The 18,295-nt window shown below is 44.7% G+C and overlaps 1 protein-coding gene and 1 long non-coding RNA gene across 2 annotated transcripts in view; one reads left to right on the top strand and one right to left on the bottom strand.

The window, feature by feature from the left end:
- Positions 1 to 445: 445 nt before the first annotated feature.
- Positions 446 to 11,913, bottom strand: LOC116270068. The gene is made up of 3 exons (XR_004177985.1): positions 11,512 to 11,913; positions 6,801 to 6,850; positions 446 to 3,551 (listed from the first exon to the last, which is right to left on the bottom strand). It is a non-coding gene; the product is annotated as an uncharacterized LOC116270068 (long non-coding RNA).
- PSMD5 (proteasome 26S subunit, non-ATPase 5) overlaps positions 11,913 to 18,295 on the top strand; it is a 26,419-nt gene continuing 20,036 nt past the window's right edge. The window contains exon 1 of the mRNA XM_031654466.1: positions 11,913 to 14,459. Within this exon, the coding sequence (XP_031510326.1) occupies positions 14,287 to 14,459 (173 nt within the window). The 5' untranslated portion in view covers positions 11,913 to 14,286. The remainder of the gene's footprint in view (positions 14,460 to 18,295) is intronic.

The raw sequence follows: 18,295 nt of genomic DNA, 5'->3' as shown, positions 1-18,295 counted from the left end.
AGGTGTCAAAAGACCTGGGTTCTAGTGCAAGGTCTACAAGAAGCAGCTGTATGGACCCTCCTAAGATCGGTGGGCCTCCCAGGCTAGAGAGTGCCTGCTTCTCTGTAGTCTAGTATTTCCAAATTCACAACTAACATTTACCTTTGGAATTTAGGGACAAGGAAGTAGAATTCTCAGAAATCCCCCAAATCATAAGTTATTCTTAAAATACTTCATTCTTTATACTCTTTTCTTCATTATCATAGGTATCTGGAAACACTCTGTTTACTAAGTAGAGATATTAAGCCTATTTTTACTTACAAAGAACTGTAGCGTACAGAGAATATTTAAAAGACAGGAAGACACCAGGCAACATATATTGGATAGCATTCAAATAAACATAACATTTGAATATCCTAAAGCAAGGTAAACAGAATATAGAATCAATCGTGTCCAGACTGTTAACTTATTTTGCTTCCACAGTTTATTTCTCAGAACACCATAAGATTTGTATAAAGTATGCTAGGTTGTTTATCAAATCATTTTATTTGCAAGAACTCACCATTAGCAGCTGATATGGCCAGACATACAGACATAATGACATCACAGCAACCAAAAGTAGGGCTAATTAGATGGTGACTGTTTCTCTCTGCTATACTCCTGTCTCAGTTCTTACAGCCTTCAATTCAGTATGTTAGTATTTGATGAAGTTGGATTCTTTCAAACTAGTAATGTCTCTATAATGGTAAGTGTTAGTATTCACAGAATAATTACAATACTTCTCATTTCCTCAACTGATTTTTCTAGGGTTTATGGATTCAAAAAACATACATTTCCGAAGAAATACTGGGAGGGAATTCCCACGTGGAAACACTGGTCTGGGTCCTAGCCCTAGCCTCTGCATCATCATTCTGGGATGACGGTTTGTAATAGTGACCAAACCACGTAAGTTGGCATTAAGGCAGACCCTAGAGATCAGTGAACTCCTGCAGATCTGTGGTGAGTAGTAAACAACACATTTATTTTTTTTTTTAGACGAAGTGTCGCTCTGTTGCCAGGCTGGAGTGCAGTAGCAAGATCTCGGCTCACTGCAACCTCTGCCTCCTGGGTTCAAGTGATTCGCCTGCCTCAGACTCCCGAGTAGCTGGGACTAGAGGCATGTGCCACCACGCCCAGCTAATTTTTAGTAGAGACGGGGTTTCACCATGTTGGTCAGGATGGTCTCGATCTTTTGACCTCGTGATCCGCCCACCTTGGCCTCCCAAAGTGCTAGGAGTACAGGTGTGAGCCACCGTGCCCAGCAAACAATACATTTTTAAGTGCCAGACCAACACCATATAGATGTTTTAAAAACTAACAACTTTATTGTTGGCTACAGCAGCTTCTCTGGATCTATGGCCTACAAAGAACTGACTGAACCTCTGAATGAAAGAGTAAGAGCATTAGGTTTAAAATCAGAGTTGGGTTCACATCCTAATTCTGCCACGTACTTTACATGTTACATGTTCTCTGGTCTCAGGTTTCATCTGTAAAGTGAGGAAAATATTGCATTATAAGGATTATATAATGTTAAGAACCTATGACAATGCCTGGCAGAAATGGCCCTCTCCCCTCCCATTTCCTATTACAGTCAACCTTGACACCAGGGAAGAGGAAGGCCACTAAGAGCTTTCTGATAACAGCAAACCACCCAATGAAGGCCACAGACAGAAAAATCTCCTTTGGAATTAGTCTCACTTTAAGAATATTCAAGGAAAAAAGTTTAATTTTGCCAATTCCATAAATCAAAAGTGACTATGTACTGTAGAGAGAGCTTTAGTTATTTAAATACTTTAAACATCAATTTGCCAAACAGGTGCAAGACATGCCCCTATCCTCAAGCAGCTTACAATCTAGGAATACGAAGCTGACTGTGATGCACAAAGATGGCAGGAATACCACAAAAGAAGAGATTCCTGCCAACCATGGAAGCCAGGCCATACAAAGGAGCAGCAACATTTCACAGGCATTCATGCAGAACGGCATTCCACGCAGAGGGGACGGCATGAACATAGCAGTAACATCACACAGTATAGTGGAGCCATCCATTTCCCAGCGTGGGAGAGGAGATGCAGGGGATAATGATGGAAAAGGTGAGCTGAAGCAAGGTTATAAAAACCAGAGCTAGAAATTGGACTTTATCCTGGAAGCAATACAGGCAGTCCACCTTGGGTCCCCAGCGCATTTTAGATAGGGTTTACTTTACACAGGTTTGCATATGTAGCACAACGTGATCTGTTGTAAAAAGCAGGGACATCACCATTATCATTCTCTTTGTTGTTCTAAGATAATCCCTCAAAATCTTCATTGGAATCCTCAGGAACTTTCCAAAGGCCCCAGCCTAAAGTCCCTACAAGATCTTTGCAAAGGACTCTCAGAGATTGTCTTCCATTTGGTATTTGGGAGCACGAAGATCCAAGAAGTACAGTAGTTATCAGCACTACACCCTGCACTACCCACTTTCTGGACCTCCATGCAGTTCAGTTTCCTGCAGTAATGTATAAAATGAAAACTGGCTCAGAGGGGTGGTTTACAAACCTTTAACAAAGGACGCTTTAAAAAAAATCCCCAGGCAGGCAGTCCCCAAGGTACTACTGTCAACCCCTGGGGCTCAATGAAACAAACCTAAAGACACAGGTCTGTCCGATTCCTGGGGCTATTTCTGTGTTCAAGTGAAAAGGTTAGTTTTGTGCGCTCAGAATCTACATCTTCACTGACAAAACACCAGAATTATCTGATACCTGTCATTCAGGCTAGGGAAGAGCCAAGACTTACTCCCAACCCATGAGGCTGTGCCAAAGTCCTAATATTCCCTGAGTCATACACAGGTTCATGGAGTCCATTCGTAGTCCCACCTCCTCAGAATTCAGGACCAACAAAAGCCTCTTTACCAAGGAGAAATAATCCTGCTGATCCATGAAATGCCACCATTAGCAATTTATCCTTTTGATAAAGCACTTGACAGTCCCCGTAGGAGGAGACATTCATCCCACACTCTTCCAGGTGAACAAGGTCACTAGGGCCACTCCTCCCCATGAGAAGCAGCAAAGCAATTACATCCTAGGCACTTGAGGTAGGCCTACTGACTCAAGATGACAAGTCTCACCCTCACTGCGTCTTCCCTTCAGTCACTACATGTAACCATCCTGGTGCCCTCGTGCCCCCTTATCCCTGTTAACCATGAAGCACTCAGAGACAAGTTACACTATGTTCTTGCTTGGCCTGACTGGCCCAGCCTTTTCTTCCAGCTTTAGGAGCCTCAGACCTTCAGCCTCCACAGGCCATTTTTAGCTCCTCCGTGCCGATGGGAACATGGAATCCAGAGATGCTGGGAGGTAGAAGGTGTCCTCCTCTTCCCCAGAGTGCAGTTGATGAAGGCTGGAGGCAGCCGCTGGAGGTAGCCAGCAGAATGCACAAAAAGCTTTCCCCACTCAATCCTCTTCCATGCCGTCCTCAATCCACTTTAAATACTGCACATCTCCTTGACCCACAGGGAGACTGAAGACCTCTGGGATTTCAAAAGTATGTATAGCCTTTGGAGAGAAAGCAAAGCCGTGAGTGACTATGATTAGAATCAACTCATGTGATAAAACCCAACTGGCCAGCCTCATGGGAGGCTCTCTGCAACCTGCCTCACCCCACCTGTCCAGGTCCACGGCCTGTCACTCTCCAGCCTATGTTTCCCATCTGTCAACAAGTGGCCAGTTAGGCCAGATAGCTTTACAGTCTTACAGACATGGGTTCAAATTCTAAGTTTGCCCCTACTAGCTGTCTGATTATGGACAAGTCACTTAGTTTTCTTCAAATGCTCCTTAAAAAAAAAAAAAAAGCCCTACATGACTGGACTGCTGAGGATTAATTAACACAAAGTATACAAAGTACTTACCCAGTACACCAGCTGGCACTGTATGCATTCATTAAATGCTAGCTACTCTTTTTATTATTATCCTATGCACATCACTTCCCAAAACAATCCCCCCACCAATATCTCTGTATTCTCTTGCCCACCTAGATTCCACCTGCTCCTGCTGATCAATCAAAAGCCTATTCTTGCTTCAAAAACAAAACAAACAAACAAACAAAAAACAAAAAAAAAAAGACAAAAAAACATCTCTCTATCCCTCAAGGTCCAATTCAACCATTGACCTTTTCCAAGGGATCTTCCCTGACAATCCAGGTCTAGAGGAATCTCCTCCTCTCCTGTTTCGTTCACCTGGCCATTGTCACACAGTGCAAGTTCTCTTCACTTTCTAGGCTGAAGAAACATGAGGACTTGGACCAGAGTGTCCCATCTGTCGAATGAGGATTATAATCCTCTGCCTCCTTTCTGCTGAATGAGGTATTTTAAACTTCCCATAACATGCTTAATAAATCACAGCACATGTATACATTCACATGTTGCTTCACATGTATGCTTAAACATTCTGTAAATTGGGTGCCTGAAGATAATGAATTTTGTTAACTTACCGTGTTTTTATAAGCGGACATACAGAATTCAAAGACATTTTTAACACATTAGTAATAAGAGCTGAGACTGATAAAGCATTTCATATATGGATTTCACATATTAATTTCCATATGCATAACAACCCATTTGTATAATCCCCATTTTACAGAAGGGGCAACTGAGGCACAGAAAGTATTCATATTTTCCAAGCACTATGGAACAAGTGGCAGGTGGGGAGCCAGGTTTCAAGGTAGGAGGTCCAACTCTCTTAACCCTGAAGCTGTCCCTCACCAGTTAAAATTTTAATTTCTTCACAGTACTGGCTCTACCAATGGTTCCTTACTCTCTCACCTCTGCTGAGGTGGTATCATAAGGGCCCCCTCTATAGCTAGTTTGAGACCCAGATGTAACCGTGTATTCACAGAATCCTAGTTCCCCAAGAAGTAAAGAAAAGGTTTCATCATCCATATAGGTGGTTTGCATCTCTGGCCCTATGTTAGAGTCAACCTGAGAAGATTCAGGTGACCACATTAGTCATCTAAAAAGAAAGGTGCTTTTTAATACCACTATACTTGATCCCCGCCCTGGCCAAATTAAGTCGAAATCTGTGAGGTGGGGCCTAAATTGGTAGTTTGAAAAATGTGTCCAAATGATGCTAATACATAGCAGGCAGTTATGAGAAACACTGGTTTAGACCAGTGCTTCTCAAGCTTTAATGTGCAGAGAAATCACCTGGGGGTCTTGTTAAACTATAATTTGATTCAGTAGGTCTGGGGTGAGCAGGAGATTCTACAGTTCTTGAAAGCTCCCAGGTGATGCCAATTCCAAAAATTCCACTTTGAATGACAGAATGATAAAGGTTTATACTAGAGGTTCTCAAAGTGAAGGTCCACTGACGCCTGGGGATCTCCAGGACTCTAGGGGGTCCTTGGGGCCAAAACTACTTTCATAATATTATTTTGTTATTTGTTCTTTTACTATGTTGACATTTGCACTAATGGTTTAAAAAAAAAACAGGCCAGGTGTGGTGGTTCATGCCTATAATCCCAGCACTTTAGGAGGCCGTGGCAGGTGGATCACTTGAGCCCAGGAGTTGAAGACCAGCCTGACCAACGTAGCAAAACTGTCTTTAAAAGACAAAAATAATAATAATAATTAGCCGGGCATGGTGGCAGGCACCTATAATCCCAGCTACTTGGGAGGCTGAGGCAGGAGAATCGCTTTAACTTGGGAGACAGAGGCTGTAGTGAGCTGAGATCATGCTGCAGCATTCCAGCCTGGGCAACAGAGCGAGACTCCATCTCAAAAAAAAAAAAAAAAAGGTAAAACTGCTGGCACTTCAGCATGAGTTGAGACAGTGACACTAACCTGTACTCATTGTCATTATATTCTTCACTGCCACACAGTTGGACTTTAAAAAGTCAATTTCACTTAGCATCTCTGATGAAGTAGGCAAAATTACTACTTTAATTAAATTTCAATCCTTGTGTACATGCCTTTTCAATATTCTGTGTGACAAAACACTGGTAGGAAGTACACATAAAGCATTTCTACTACATGCCTAAGTTCACTGCGTGTCTGATTGTTTTAGTACAAGTTAAACTTTTTTTTTTTTTGGTGGAACACCAATTTTACTTTCAAGTCCGAGTAACCATAATTTGTCATTTCTACAAATTATAGTTACTTCAGGCTTGAGTATTAGGTAGGCACTTCCTCAAATATGAATAAATTGAGCCCACCACTCAAATAAAGACAATTTACATCATGTATGGCCAATGATAAAATTGATGTTTTCAAACAAAACTAAATTTTGAAAGACCTGACTTTATCACCATGAGCTTAAAGTGTCCCGGAATTTAAAGATGTTTCAGAGGAGATCCAGCTGTCTTATTAAGCCAGAATCTGCTAAAATGTAAAATGTCATTCTTCTAAATTTTTTTGTCTTTAGGAAATCTTACTTTCCTTAAAAATGCATTATTTATGTTAATATGTAATGGTTTTATCATTTTAAATGAAATAAAAATATTTTTATATTCTGTTTTAGTTTCTAAAACAGTAAACTTTTATATAATCCATAAAGTTCTTTTGGGTCTCAATTTTTAAAAGTGTAAAGGGGTTCTGAGACCAACATTTTGAAGGCCACTGGTTTAAACTATCTTATTCTAGCCCCCCATTATACAGATGGAGAATCTGAGGGTCAGAGAGGGATAGGGACTTGCCCAAAGTCACATAGAAGGTGGCTGGCTGGGATCCAGGTCTCCAGCTTTTCAAGGTCATTCCCTTAGTACCTTGGCTGGTCCTATGGTAAAGGAGTGAGAAGACATGCCAACCTTACCTGATGCAGATGGACAGCATGAAGACCCTGGAAGTCTTTGTCTTCATTAACTATAGATGAAAACAAACAAACAAAAACTAAAAACTGCTGCTTTAGGGCCTGATCCCCAGTGCTGCCACTGCTCATTCATCTGGTTTAGGAGACAGCTTTCCTCTGGGGTCACCAGGCCCTGTCACTAGCTTACAAATGAACCCAGGGCATCTTATGTGGGGAAACACCTCAATCAGTTATCTCTGCTGACTTTTAATTGGAACCTGGAAAAAGGCCATGGTCTCACTCACTCCCCTATCAAGACCTCCTATGGGCCAGGCTTGGTGGCTCACACCTGTAATCCCAGCACTTTGGGAGGCCAAGGTGGGCGGATCACCTGAGGTGGGGAGTTCGAAACCAGCCTGACCAACATGGAGAAACCCCATTTCTACTAAAAATACAAAATTAGCTGGGTGTGGTGGTGCATGCCTGTAATCCCAGCTACTTGGGAGGCTAAGGCAGGAGAATCACCTGAACCCGGGAGGTAGAGGTTGCAGTCAGCCGAGATTGTGCCACTGCACTCCAGCCTAGGCAACAAGAGCGGAACTCCGTCTCAAAAAAGAAAAAAAAAAAAAAAACCGACCCCCCTATGCTCACATCCTCACTCACTAACAGGATGTTAGTGGCTTCTATTTTTCCCTCCCAAAAGTACCTGGAGAAGGGAACAAAACCAAATTATGATGCTCCTAAGAGGAGCTCAGTGAACTGTCAAAACTGGCCCACCTAAGTGACCTACTAAGGAGAAAACTTTAAAATCTTTCCAAGCCTATATAAACAAGTCTAGAGTTGACCAAGGCCTCACATGTCATCTGGTCCAATGCATGCATCTCACATTTGCCTGAACACTCCTGGAGGTGGGAGGTTCATCATCTCTTGATGAAGTCCATCTAACTTAAAGGTTTTCACAAGATGCTTTTTCTTATAGTGTGCCAACATCTGCCACCTAGATTATTCCCCGGCTGACCTCATCAAGAACCACCCCAGGACAGCACTGCAGAAACTCCTATGTCTTCTCTGCTTGAGCTCTTCCAATGCTCATCCCTACACACTGGTGCTATTTTGATCACTGACTTTCCAAGACGAGTGCCGATGAATGAATAACTAAAAAACACAGAAGACTGCAGGGAAGAAGTAAGCCTTACAGTTATGGAAACTTTTAGATGCTGAAAACAAAGTCAGCAATGATGATCAGAAGACAGTATAAGAACGCCATCAGGGGAAAGGAAAGACATTTACACCCTGAGAATATCAACAAGGGCAAATCTAAGATGACCAAGGTCACTGGCCCTTCCTGTGTCACAGGACTGTGGCAAAAGAATACATCACGAGAAAGGATGGGCATATAAAGGAAATAGTAGGATGAAATTCTACTCAATTTCCCAACACTGGTCTCCAGACTGGCTAAATGTGACTCATCTATACAAGTATTTAAAAATTCAGAGACCTGGGCCCCCATCCTCAGGGGGTTATTGAGTAGATTGAGGCTGGAGTTCAGGGATATACTTTCACAAAACTACTCAGGGAGACCTACAATCCCAAAAAAGTTAAGGTCTACTGGTTTGTGCCAGTTTTTGCAGGTGACGAAATAAAGGCCAAAGAAGGGGAGAAATCACCCAAAAGGTGAGCAGCAAAGCTGAGCTGGAACCCTGTGCTTCTGACCCTCCCCTACGGTTCTTTCTGCCCCCTTCACCACCTCTGGAGTTACTCTGTAGTCACTTCCAACCTTAACACTTCAAGATATTTCCAAGATGAGAAAACAAAGCCCCCCAGACAATTACAGAAAAATGAGATGGTAACTACAATAGACAGAAGAAAATAACCTCTTACGTGATGCCTAGACAAGGATTCACCAGCAGACACCCCTTCCCCTCCTCCATCTAGCAATGACACAGCCCAGTCACTCCTCCCCAAGTAGCTGGGAGTGACAGTTTCCTGGTAAAATTAGAAAAACATCCCACAATCTGCAGGACACCAAGTGGTGCCTCCAAGGACCAAACAATTCACTGCCCTTACCTAGCTGCCTCCAGCACAGATCCCCAGGAGCATTAAAGAGAAATCTGTCTGCCTTCTCCCTTCCTTCCCTTCCCCTCAGTCCTGAAGCTGGGGGTTTAGGGATGAAGAAGTTCATAGTCTGCTGGCACGGGGCACTCACCAGGAGGCACATGAGGACAGAGGGCCGCAGGCAGTTTGGCAGAGGGCATCATGAGCCCAGCCTGTCCAGAGCATCACAGGTAATTTAGCTGCACCATGGCAGTGAATGGCAGCCATGGGCAGAGGTCCTAGTGGGCAGGCACTGAGGGCCTAAACTAACCTCTCTCCCACCACCGCCTCCTTGTTCCTCCCTGGCCTGGTCTGCCAGGCTTGCCAGAAGGACACCAGGAGAGAGACAGTGGAGGCAGCAGCAAAGAGAGGAAGGAATTTCCACTGGACATCCTTCACCCTTGAAACAATGCAAGCACCATACCAGACCTACAACCCTTGCAAAAATACACTATTTTCACTTTCCATTCAAACAATTTTTAAAAAATCAAAATTTTGGGACGTCCCCAAAGACATAAACTTTTGTTAAGAACACAAAACCTTCAGAATCCACAGCATACACACACACGTACACAAAATTCTTCCACTTTAAAGAGGTCCAACCCACCAACAAAAACAAACAAGAGAAGCACGCACATGGCTGCCTCTCTGGCCCCTTCCTCCCAGAATCTCCCTTCTAATTCTCCTTGGCTTAGAACACTCTTAATCCCTACTTCTGTCCTTAATGAACTCTTTCCAGGCCATCCAAAAGATACTCCCATAGTTCTCTGCCCATAAGGCACTTTGCACACACTTTTTTTTTTTTTGAGGCAGACTCTCGCTCTGTCGCCCAGGCTGGAGTGCAGTGGCGCGATCTCAGCTCACTGCAACCTCCGCCTACTGGGTTCAAGCGATTCTCCTGCCTCAGCCTCCCAAGTAGCTAGGACTACAGGCACACGCCACCACGCCTGGCTAATTTTTGTTTTTAGTAGATGGGATTTCACCATATTGGCCAGGCTGGTCTCCAACTCCTGACCTTGTGATCTGCCCACCTCGGCCTCACAAAGTGCTGGGATTACAGGTGTGAGCCACCGTGCCCCGCCTGCACACACTTTTGTGGTAGCATAAACTATGGGGAGCAGTAACAAACAAGAAAAGCAGCAAACTAATGGCTGTTGCCCTTCTGAATATGGACTCGTTATCAGAATTTCCAAATTTTTAATCCAGCTTTTTAATGTGAAGTATCCTCATTTTAAAAATGACAATTCTGGGGGTAGGGATACAGAGCAGAAAAGTGTAAGTAAACTGTTTAAGAGAATTATGTCTTAGTTGTGGCAAGAGTAACACAAGTGTTTTAAAAATTCAACAAACAGCACACTTTAAGTTGGCAAATTTTATGTAAATAGTATCTTAAAATAGAGAGGGCAAAATGCTGGAAACCAATTCAAAATTGTTTTCAACTAGGCTGACCAAACAAAACACATCTGTTAATCAAATCTGGCTTGCAGATTGCCAGCTGACAGTCTCTGCATTTATTGTAATTACCTGTTCACCTATCTGTTTCGTTCCCTGGGATTAGAAATTTTTTTTTTTTTTTTTTTTTTTTGAGACGGAGTCTCGCTCTGTCACCCAGGCTGGAGTGCAGTGGCCAGATCTCAGCTCACTGCAAGCTCTGCCTCCTGGGTTTATGCCATTCTCCTGCCTCAGCCTCCTGAGTAGCTGGGACTACAGGCGCCTGCCACCTCGCCCAGCTAGTTTTTTGTATTTTTTAGTAGAGACAGGGTTTCACCATGTTAGCCAGGATGGTCTCGATCTCCTGACCTAGTGATCCGCCCGTCTCGGCCTCCCAAAGTGCTGGGATTACAGGCTTGAGCCACTGCGCCCGGCCTTAGAAATTCTTAAAGGCCTAATATACTTCTTAGCAAAGTGTCTGACAAAATCCAATAGTTAATCAGTTGTAGGCCTACTCCTGTCATTTATATTGTTAGTTGTGCAGACTCAAGCGAGTTACTTAATTTCTGTGTGCTTTCAGGGGATTTTTCTCATAAAGGAAAGTCTAATATCTCCTTCATGGGTCTGAAGTGAGGATTAACAGACAAGATTAACGTTAAGAGTGCTTATAAAATGTGGCTGGGTGCAGTGGCTCACACCTGTAATCCCAACACTTTGGGAGGCTGAGGCGGGCAGATCATCTGAGGTCAGGAGCTCAAGACCAGCCCGGCCAACATGGTGAAATTCCATCTCTATTAAAAAGACAAAAATTAGCCGCCGTGGTGGCACACGCCTGTAATCCCAGCTATTCAAGAGGCTGAGGCAGGAGAATCACTTGAACCCGGGAGGTGGAGGTTGCAATGAGCTGAGATTGCTCCATTGCACTCTAACCTGGGCGACAGAGCAAGACTCAATTTCAAAAAAAAAAAGAAACCGCTTATAAAACGTAAGGCCATGTCATTCAAGAGCAAGTAGTCTCTTGTCAACTACCAATGTAAACTCTGAAAACCTCCATTTGTGATTGAAGAACTTACTATCTATAGAATATGGTTAGAGAAAATGAGGCTGAGTGGTCCTAAGGAAACCTTTATATTTTAAGTCACTAAAATCAAGACCATGATCTTTTAGAGCTATTACATTAATAAGAATGGAACTGTTAATGACCATTTACCTCAGATCCTGAGATGATTTCCTGAGCCGATGTCCCCAAGTTTAGCTCAGGACCCTGCGGAGTTTAAGCGCAATGTTTGTTACATGACTAAAATGATAGGGATGTGTGGCTGGTGATGAAAAGGATGATGGTAATTATGAAAATGATGTTAGCGTAACAAGGGAAGGATGGTCTCTGGAACCTCTTCATCCTTCAACTCAGATACCTCTACTCTCTCCAGATTCACTTCGAAGGTTACATTCCAAAGGTTCAACTTCACATTAATGGCTTGGACAGTTTCTTCAGACATATCAAGACTCTGAGTGCCATGCCAGAGGGTCCAGGCTTTTCTTCTGGCAGCTTCTTATCCTCCATCTTGTCCTGCTCCTTATCGGATCCTGATTCAGAGTCAGATTTCCCCTCAGACTCAGATTCTGTATCCATCACCTTCACCTAGATGACATCCTCTTCTTCATGTCTTCTTTCTCTTTCCAAGTCCTTTGCTTTATTTTGAAGGTTCTTCTGCATCTCTTTATAGGTATAAGCAATTTATTGAAATCTTTTTTAAAAGCCAAGCTTTAATACAGGAAAGGATCCATATCAATTGCAGCATCAGTGAGGCCTGAGGTCTGGCATCAGACAGCATTCAATTTCCTCTGTCTGCAAAGACTTCTTCCTATGGACATAGACTCTCAGTTGTGACTGAAGATTGAAACTTGAGTAGCTCACTAATTTCACTTTCCCTGATATCAATGAATCTTAAACCCACCTGTTTTGCAGACACTAAGTTTTTTTAACTTCTTCATTAGCTCTAGGGAAAATGCATCATCATTCACACATCCTCCCACAGTTTCCAGCAAGCTTAAGAGTGGCTGATTTTATATCACCCATCACCTCTTTTATCACTACCAAAGAATCAGCCATATTGTACTGTTGCCATGTTTCTTTCAGAGTAAGGCGAGGGTTTTTTTAAATACAGTCAGCAAAGTGGTCAAACATATGTTTGGTGTAATACCTCCCAAATGCTTCGATTATACCCTAACCCAAGGGCTGAAGAAAGCTAGGGCCTTCCTGAGGGAGAAACACAATCAACATCAGAATGAACAAAGAATAATGAATCTGGGTGATTGGGGCCTCCGTCCACAATTAGCAACATTCTGATTTCCGGATTTTTTTTTCTGTTAAATGACTTCGGACTTGATGGATAAAAAAATAACAAAACCAATCCATAAAGTGGCAATGGTGATTCTGGGTGTGTTCACAAGAAAACAGGAAGGCGTTTATCTCTTTCTGAAAGACAAGTGGGGGTTTAGAGTCTTTGTAAAGCAGCAGTGGTTTTATCATTTTGTCACCTGAGGCACTGCCACAAAAAAAAAAAATGAGGGAAATCCTGTCCTTAGCTTCCTCTAAGCTTTCCAGAGTTTTGTCTTTTGCCCCAAAAGTAGGAAGGCATGCACAGAAAAGATGGGTCGTCTCCTTGGTGTTGAAGACCTGTTGAGGCACATAGCCTCTCTCCAGTTGCTTGGAATACTCGGTGCCCACTCAGCATTTAAGGGTCCTTCCTCCCCATCAACCTGGTACATTGCAAAACAGCAGCGATTTTTAAAGTTCTCAAACCACCCCTTGCTCCCATGATACTTATTTGGGTTGTCCTCCCCAGATGTTTCCTACTGGTTCCCTGTGGATATATTAGCCCTGGTTGCAGATGGCCTTCCCGGTCAGATGTCGCCCTCTATCATCTGGCCCTCCACCTAAAAGGTTAACTGGATCTCCACCTTCACGATGTTTACATTACCGGGAATACACAGCAGCTTGGAGCAGATGGGCGACCAACTCTCCACACTGGTTTTTCTTGGTTTTGGGGGGCGGGGGAGGGCGCCAAGGTGTTGGGGAAGCAAGGTCTTGCTGTCACCCAGGCTGGAGTGCAGTGGCATAATCACAGCTCACTGCAGCCTCGACCTCCCAGGCTTAGGTGAGCCTCCCGCTTCAGCCTCCCGAGTAGCTGAGACTACAGGTGCGTGCTACCACACCGCACTCATTTTTTTCTTCTTCTTTTTTTTTTTTTTTCTTTTTGGTAAAGACTGGGTTCTCACTATGTTGCCCAGGCTGGTTTCGAACTCCTGGGCTCAAGCGATCCTCCCGCCGCGGCCTCCCAAAGCGCTGGGATTACAGGCACGGCCACCGCGCCCACAGCTGCTTCTCCTTGGTGGACTGATCAACACCAACAAGGCGGCGCACGTCCCTATTACTCACGCCTATGTCTGGCTCCTGCAGAATACTCATCCAGTCTTCCTGGAGGCACGACGCTCCGCCTCCTCTTGACAGGTGTCTGGCCCAGGATCAAGATTCCCCTCCAGGCCTCCGCTCCGCCTGGGGCGGCCTCACCTGCGGTCGTAGCCGCGGTGGCCTCCCTAACGGCTGCGGTCGCCGCCGCCTAGAGCCTGGTTTTGGAGCCGCGAGGCCGCCCACGAAGCTCTTTAACTTCCCGTAAGTCCCCATCCTCGCCGCTCCGCTGGCCGGGAATTTGGCAAGTCTTGCCCTACGCGATAAACACGTAAGCCAACTGGAAAACTGGCCTCCACAATCTCCTGAGCAGCGCCCTAGATGACGCCAGACAGAGGGAGCCGCAGCCACTGGCTACAGTTGACACGGCCCTAACGGACACTTCTCGCGAGGCTTGGCAGCCCCATAGCAATCTCAGGGACAAGGAGGCTGTGATCAGCAGATCTCGCGACGTTCAGGGAAGCGCCCCGGGAACCGGGCCGCTGGGCCAGCCCCTGCGTGGGGAGGGGCAAGATGGCGGCGCAGGCCTTGGCGCTGCTGAGGGAGGTAGCGAGGCTGGAAGCGCCGCTGGAGGAGCTACGCGCTCTTCACTCAGTGCTGCAGGCAGTGCCGCTCAACGAGCTTCGCGAGCAAGCGGCGGAGCTGCGCCTCGGCCCGCTTTTCTCCCTGCTTAATGAGAACCATAGGTGAGAGGACCCCGGGGCCTTGAGCCGAGGAGAGGGGCACCCCTAAATATGGACACGAGAGTGGTTGAGGGCAAGAACACCGCTTTTCCCAGTCACAGGGGAGGTGGAAAGTAGCCGAAATTTGCAAAGAGGGAAGGATCCCAGGTTCAGAGGGCAGGAGATGGGATTCAGGTTCAGCCTCTGAGAGTGCCCCAGGGTGTTTTCTCCCGTCGCCTGGCCTCGCTGCCTCTGAGCAGTGAGGCACTGCCTTCTCCTTCAGATAGAAATTAAAGGAGAAAAGCAAAGCTGTCCACTTACAAGGAGCATTCCACATCTCTTTGTACAGGTTCTTGATTTGTTACCTCTTCTAAAAGGATCCTGTCCTGGCAATGTGGCAAGAACCATCACCATTTTAAATTCACATGCCTTTTCATCCAGGCATTCTTGTTACACAAAAATTTAATGCAAGTATGCGCGCACAAAATGTGCAGTTATTTTGTTCTTTCGAACCCGAGGCTGGAATCGCCCCAAAAACAGCGGCAAGGGAGTTCCCACAAGGGAGTGCTTCAAACCTTCCCGAGATGTGGCTGGTTGGGATGCCAGAGAAAGAAGCACTGAATGCCAAGGCGATCCGTCCAAAAGGGTTTAGGGGGAACCTACGGAGGGCTGCAGAAATTATCAAGACGGACACCGGGAGAAAAGAGGTGTTCCTGGGTTTGGAGTTTAGATGAGAGTTTAAAGGAATTTGGCTCGGGATTGAGGCCAGTTTCTTCCAGTGTTTTGGGCAACAGCCTAGGTACCTTTATCAGGCCTGGGAATGTTCAAGGCCCCGGGTTTATGGTCAAGCCTGCTAGGGAAACCTGCTGCTGGCTAGGTCAGAGAGCAATCAAGGCACTCTGATTTTCCATCAGCACACAGAAAGAAAGGGGGCGACTGGAGGACCCTACAGTATTATGTGCAAGAATATCTGTAACATATCGTGTGTGACACCAAAAGACTAGAAACAATCTAAATATCCGTTAACAGGGGATTCCAAATTATGCACTACTACTCTGTAACACTATGCAGTTATTTAAGACGTTGAAGTAGATGTATATATGTATGTGGACATGGAACGATTTCTGTGTTGTTGAATGAAAAAGAAAATTGCAGGGTTTATGAATCTATAATTTTAACCTGTAATTTTTAAAAAGGATTACAATCCTCCCAACCCCCACAGGCTTGTATAACTTGTATAACATTGCAAATATCTGCAAAGGCACACCAGAAAGTATTATTAGGGAAGTGGGTCTGAAAAAAGTAGGACAACTTTTACTTTTTATTTTTTTCACATCCGTAGTGTTTGATTTAAAACACTTTGTAGGCTGGGCGCGGTGGCTCACGCCTGTAATCCCAACACTTTGGGAGGCTGAGGCGGACGGATCACCAGGTCAAGAGATTCGAGACCATCCTGGCCAACATGGTGAAACCCCGTCTCTACTAAAAATACAAAAATAGGCTGGGCGCTGTGACTCATGCCTGTAATCCCAGCATGTTGGGAGGCCGAGGTGGGTGGATCACAAGGTCAGGAGTTCGAGACCAATCTGGCCAACATAGTGAAACCCCATCTCTACTAAAAATACAGAAATTAGCCAGGCATGGCTAATCCCAGCTAGTCGGGAGGCTGAGGCAGGAGAATCACTTGAACCCGGGAGGCAGAGGTTGCAGTGAGCCGAGATCACGCCACTGCATCCAGCCTGGTGACAGAATGGGACTCTGTCTCAAAAAAATAATAAAAATAAAAATGAAAACACTTTGTAGACCAGGAGCAGTGGCTCACTTGTGTAATCCTAACACTTTGGGAGGCTGAGGCGGGTGGATCACTTGAACCCAGGAGTTCAAGACCAGCCTGAGCAACATGGTGAAACCCATCTCTACAAAACAAAACAGAGTTAACTGGGTGTGCGTGCCTGTAGTCCCAGCTACTTGAGGGCTGAGGCGGGAGCATCCCTTGAAGCCCAGGAGGCGGAGGTTGCAGTGAGCCAAGATTGTGCTATTGCACTCCAGCCTGGGTGACAGAGTGAAGCCCTTTTTTTTTTTTTTTTTTTTTTTTTTGAGACAAAGTCTGAAGCACGTGCCACCACCACCACACCCAGCTAATTTTTGTGTTTTTAGTAGAGATGCAGTTTCACCATGTTGACCAGGCTGGTGTCGAACTCCTGACCTCAAGTGATCCACCTGCCTCGGCCTCCCAAAGTGCTGGGATTACAGGCGTGAGCCACGGCACCCAGCCAAGACTCTGTCTTTAAAAATATATATATAAGATAAGATTTTTAAAAATTTTATAATTCTTTCTTACCTGGATCTGGGGGAAAAAAAGGAAAAAAAAAAACCCACTTTGTATTTGATGCTTTGATCATTTAAAAGAGTTTTGAAATGTTTGTGATCCAAAGACTTTAAAGTGACCTTACTACTTGAAAAGATTGTGAACCACTGAATCAACACTGGATGATTTCAGAGCACTTTCTTCACTCTGACCTTCTAAGATTCCTTCCTTTTCTGTAAGTGTTCTCCGTTCATGAAGTCTATCAGTTAACATTATTTGGGCCGGCCTATGAAATATCTCTTATTTGTCTCCTCTTTAAGTCAAGCCCTCATTTTTTCCCTCTTGGTAGGTCTGTAGTGTTAGTCTGACCTCTCATTACCTCTGAAATTCCTGTTCTAGCAAGTCCTTCCCACCCTGTAACCCCAGTGAGCATACATCTCAAGTCAGTTGGTGCTAATCCTTTCCATGGTTTCCTGAAGGGGTGGCCTGCCCCTCCACACCTGTGGGTGGGCGTTTCTCATTAGGTGAAACGAGAAACTTGAGAAAAGAAATGAGACACAGAGACAAAGTATAGAGAAAGAAAAAGTGGGCCCAGGGGACCGGCGTTCAGCATACAGAGGACCCACACCTGCACGGGTCTCTGAGTTCCTCAGTATTTATTGATCATTATCTTTACCATCTTAGAAAAAGGTAAGTGGCAGCATAATAGGATCATCATAGGGAGAAGGTCTGCAGTAAGACATATGAATAAAGATCTCTGTGACATAAGTTTAAGGAAAAGTGCTGTGCCTTTATATGCATATGTAAACATCTCCATAAACCTTTTTAGTGCATAAAGAGCAGCATTGCGCTAGCAAGTCCCACCTTTCTGTTTGGAGATATTAAAAATAACAGTGCTGTGAACATTCATGTACAAGTTTTTTTTTGTTTGTTTTTTGTTTTTTTGAGACGGAGTCTTGCTCTGTCGCCCAGGCTGGAGTGCAGTGGCCGGATCTCAGCTCACTGCAAGCTCCGCCTCCCGGGTTCACGCCATTCTCCTGCCTCAGCCTCCCGAGTAGCTGGGACTACAGGCGTCCGCCACATCGCCCGGCTAGTTTTTTTTGTTATTTTTTAGTAGAGACGGGGTTTCACCATGTTAGCCAGGATGGTCTCGATCTCCTGACCTTGTGATCCACCCGTCTCGGCCTCCCAAAGTGCTGGGATTACAGGCTTGAGCCACCGCGCCCGGCCCATGTACAAGTCTTTACATAAAAATATTCTTTCTTTTCGCTGAGTAAATAGCTAGGAGTGGAATGGCTAGATGGTATGGTAGGTGTATATTTAACTTTTTAAGCAACTGGCAAACTGTTTTCCAAAGTGGTTATACTATTTTACATTTCTACAAGCAGTGTATGAGAGAGATCATAGACCTAAATATAAAACCTAAAACTATAAAACTTCTAGAAGAAAACATAGGAAAAAAAAAATGTATGACTTTGAGTTAAACAGACTTCTTTAATATGACACCAAACGCATGATCTATACAAGAACAAATTGAGCTGGGTGTGGTGGC

The sequence above is a fragment of the Papio anubis genome, chromosome 13, assembly GCF_008728515.1.
Source record: "Papio anubis isolate 15944 chromosome 13, Panubis1.0, whole genome shotgun sequence".
NCBI classification, from domain to species: Eukaryota; Metazoa; Chordata; class Mammalia; order Primates; family Cercopithecidae; genus Papio; species Papio anubis.
This window is presented reverse-complemented; position numbering and strand designations above follow the sequence as displayed.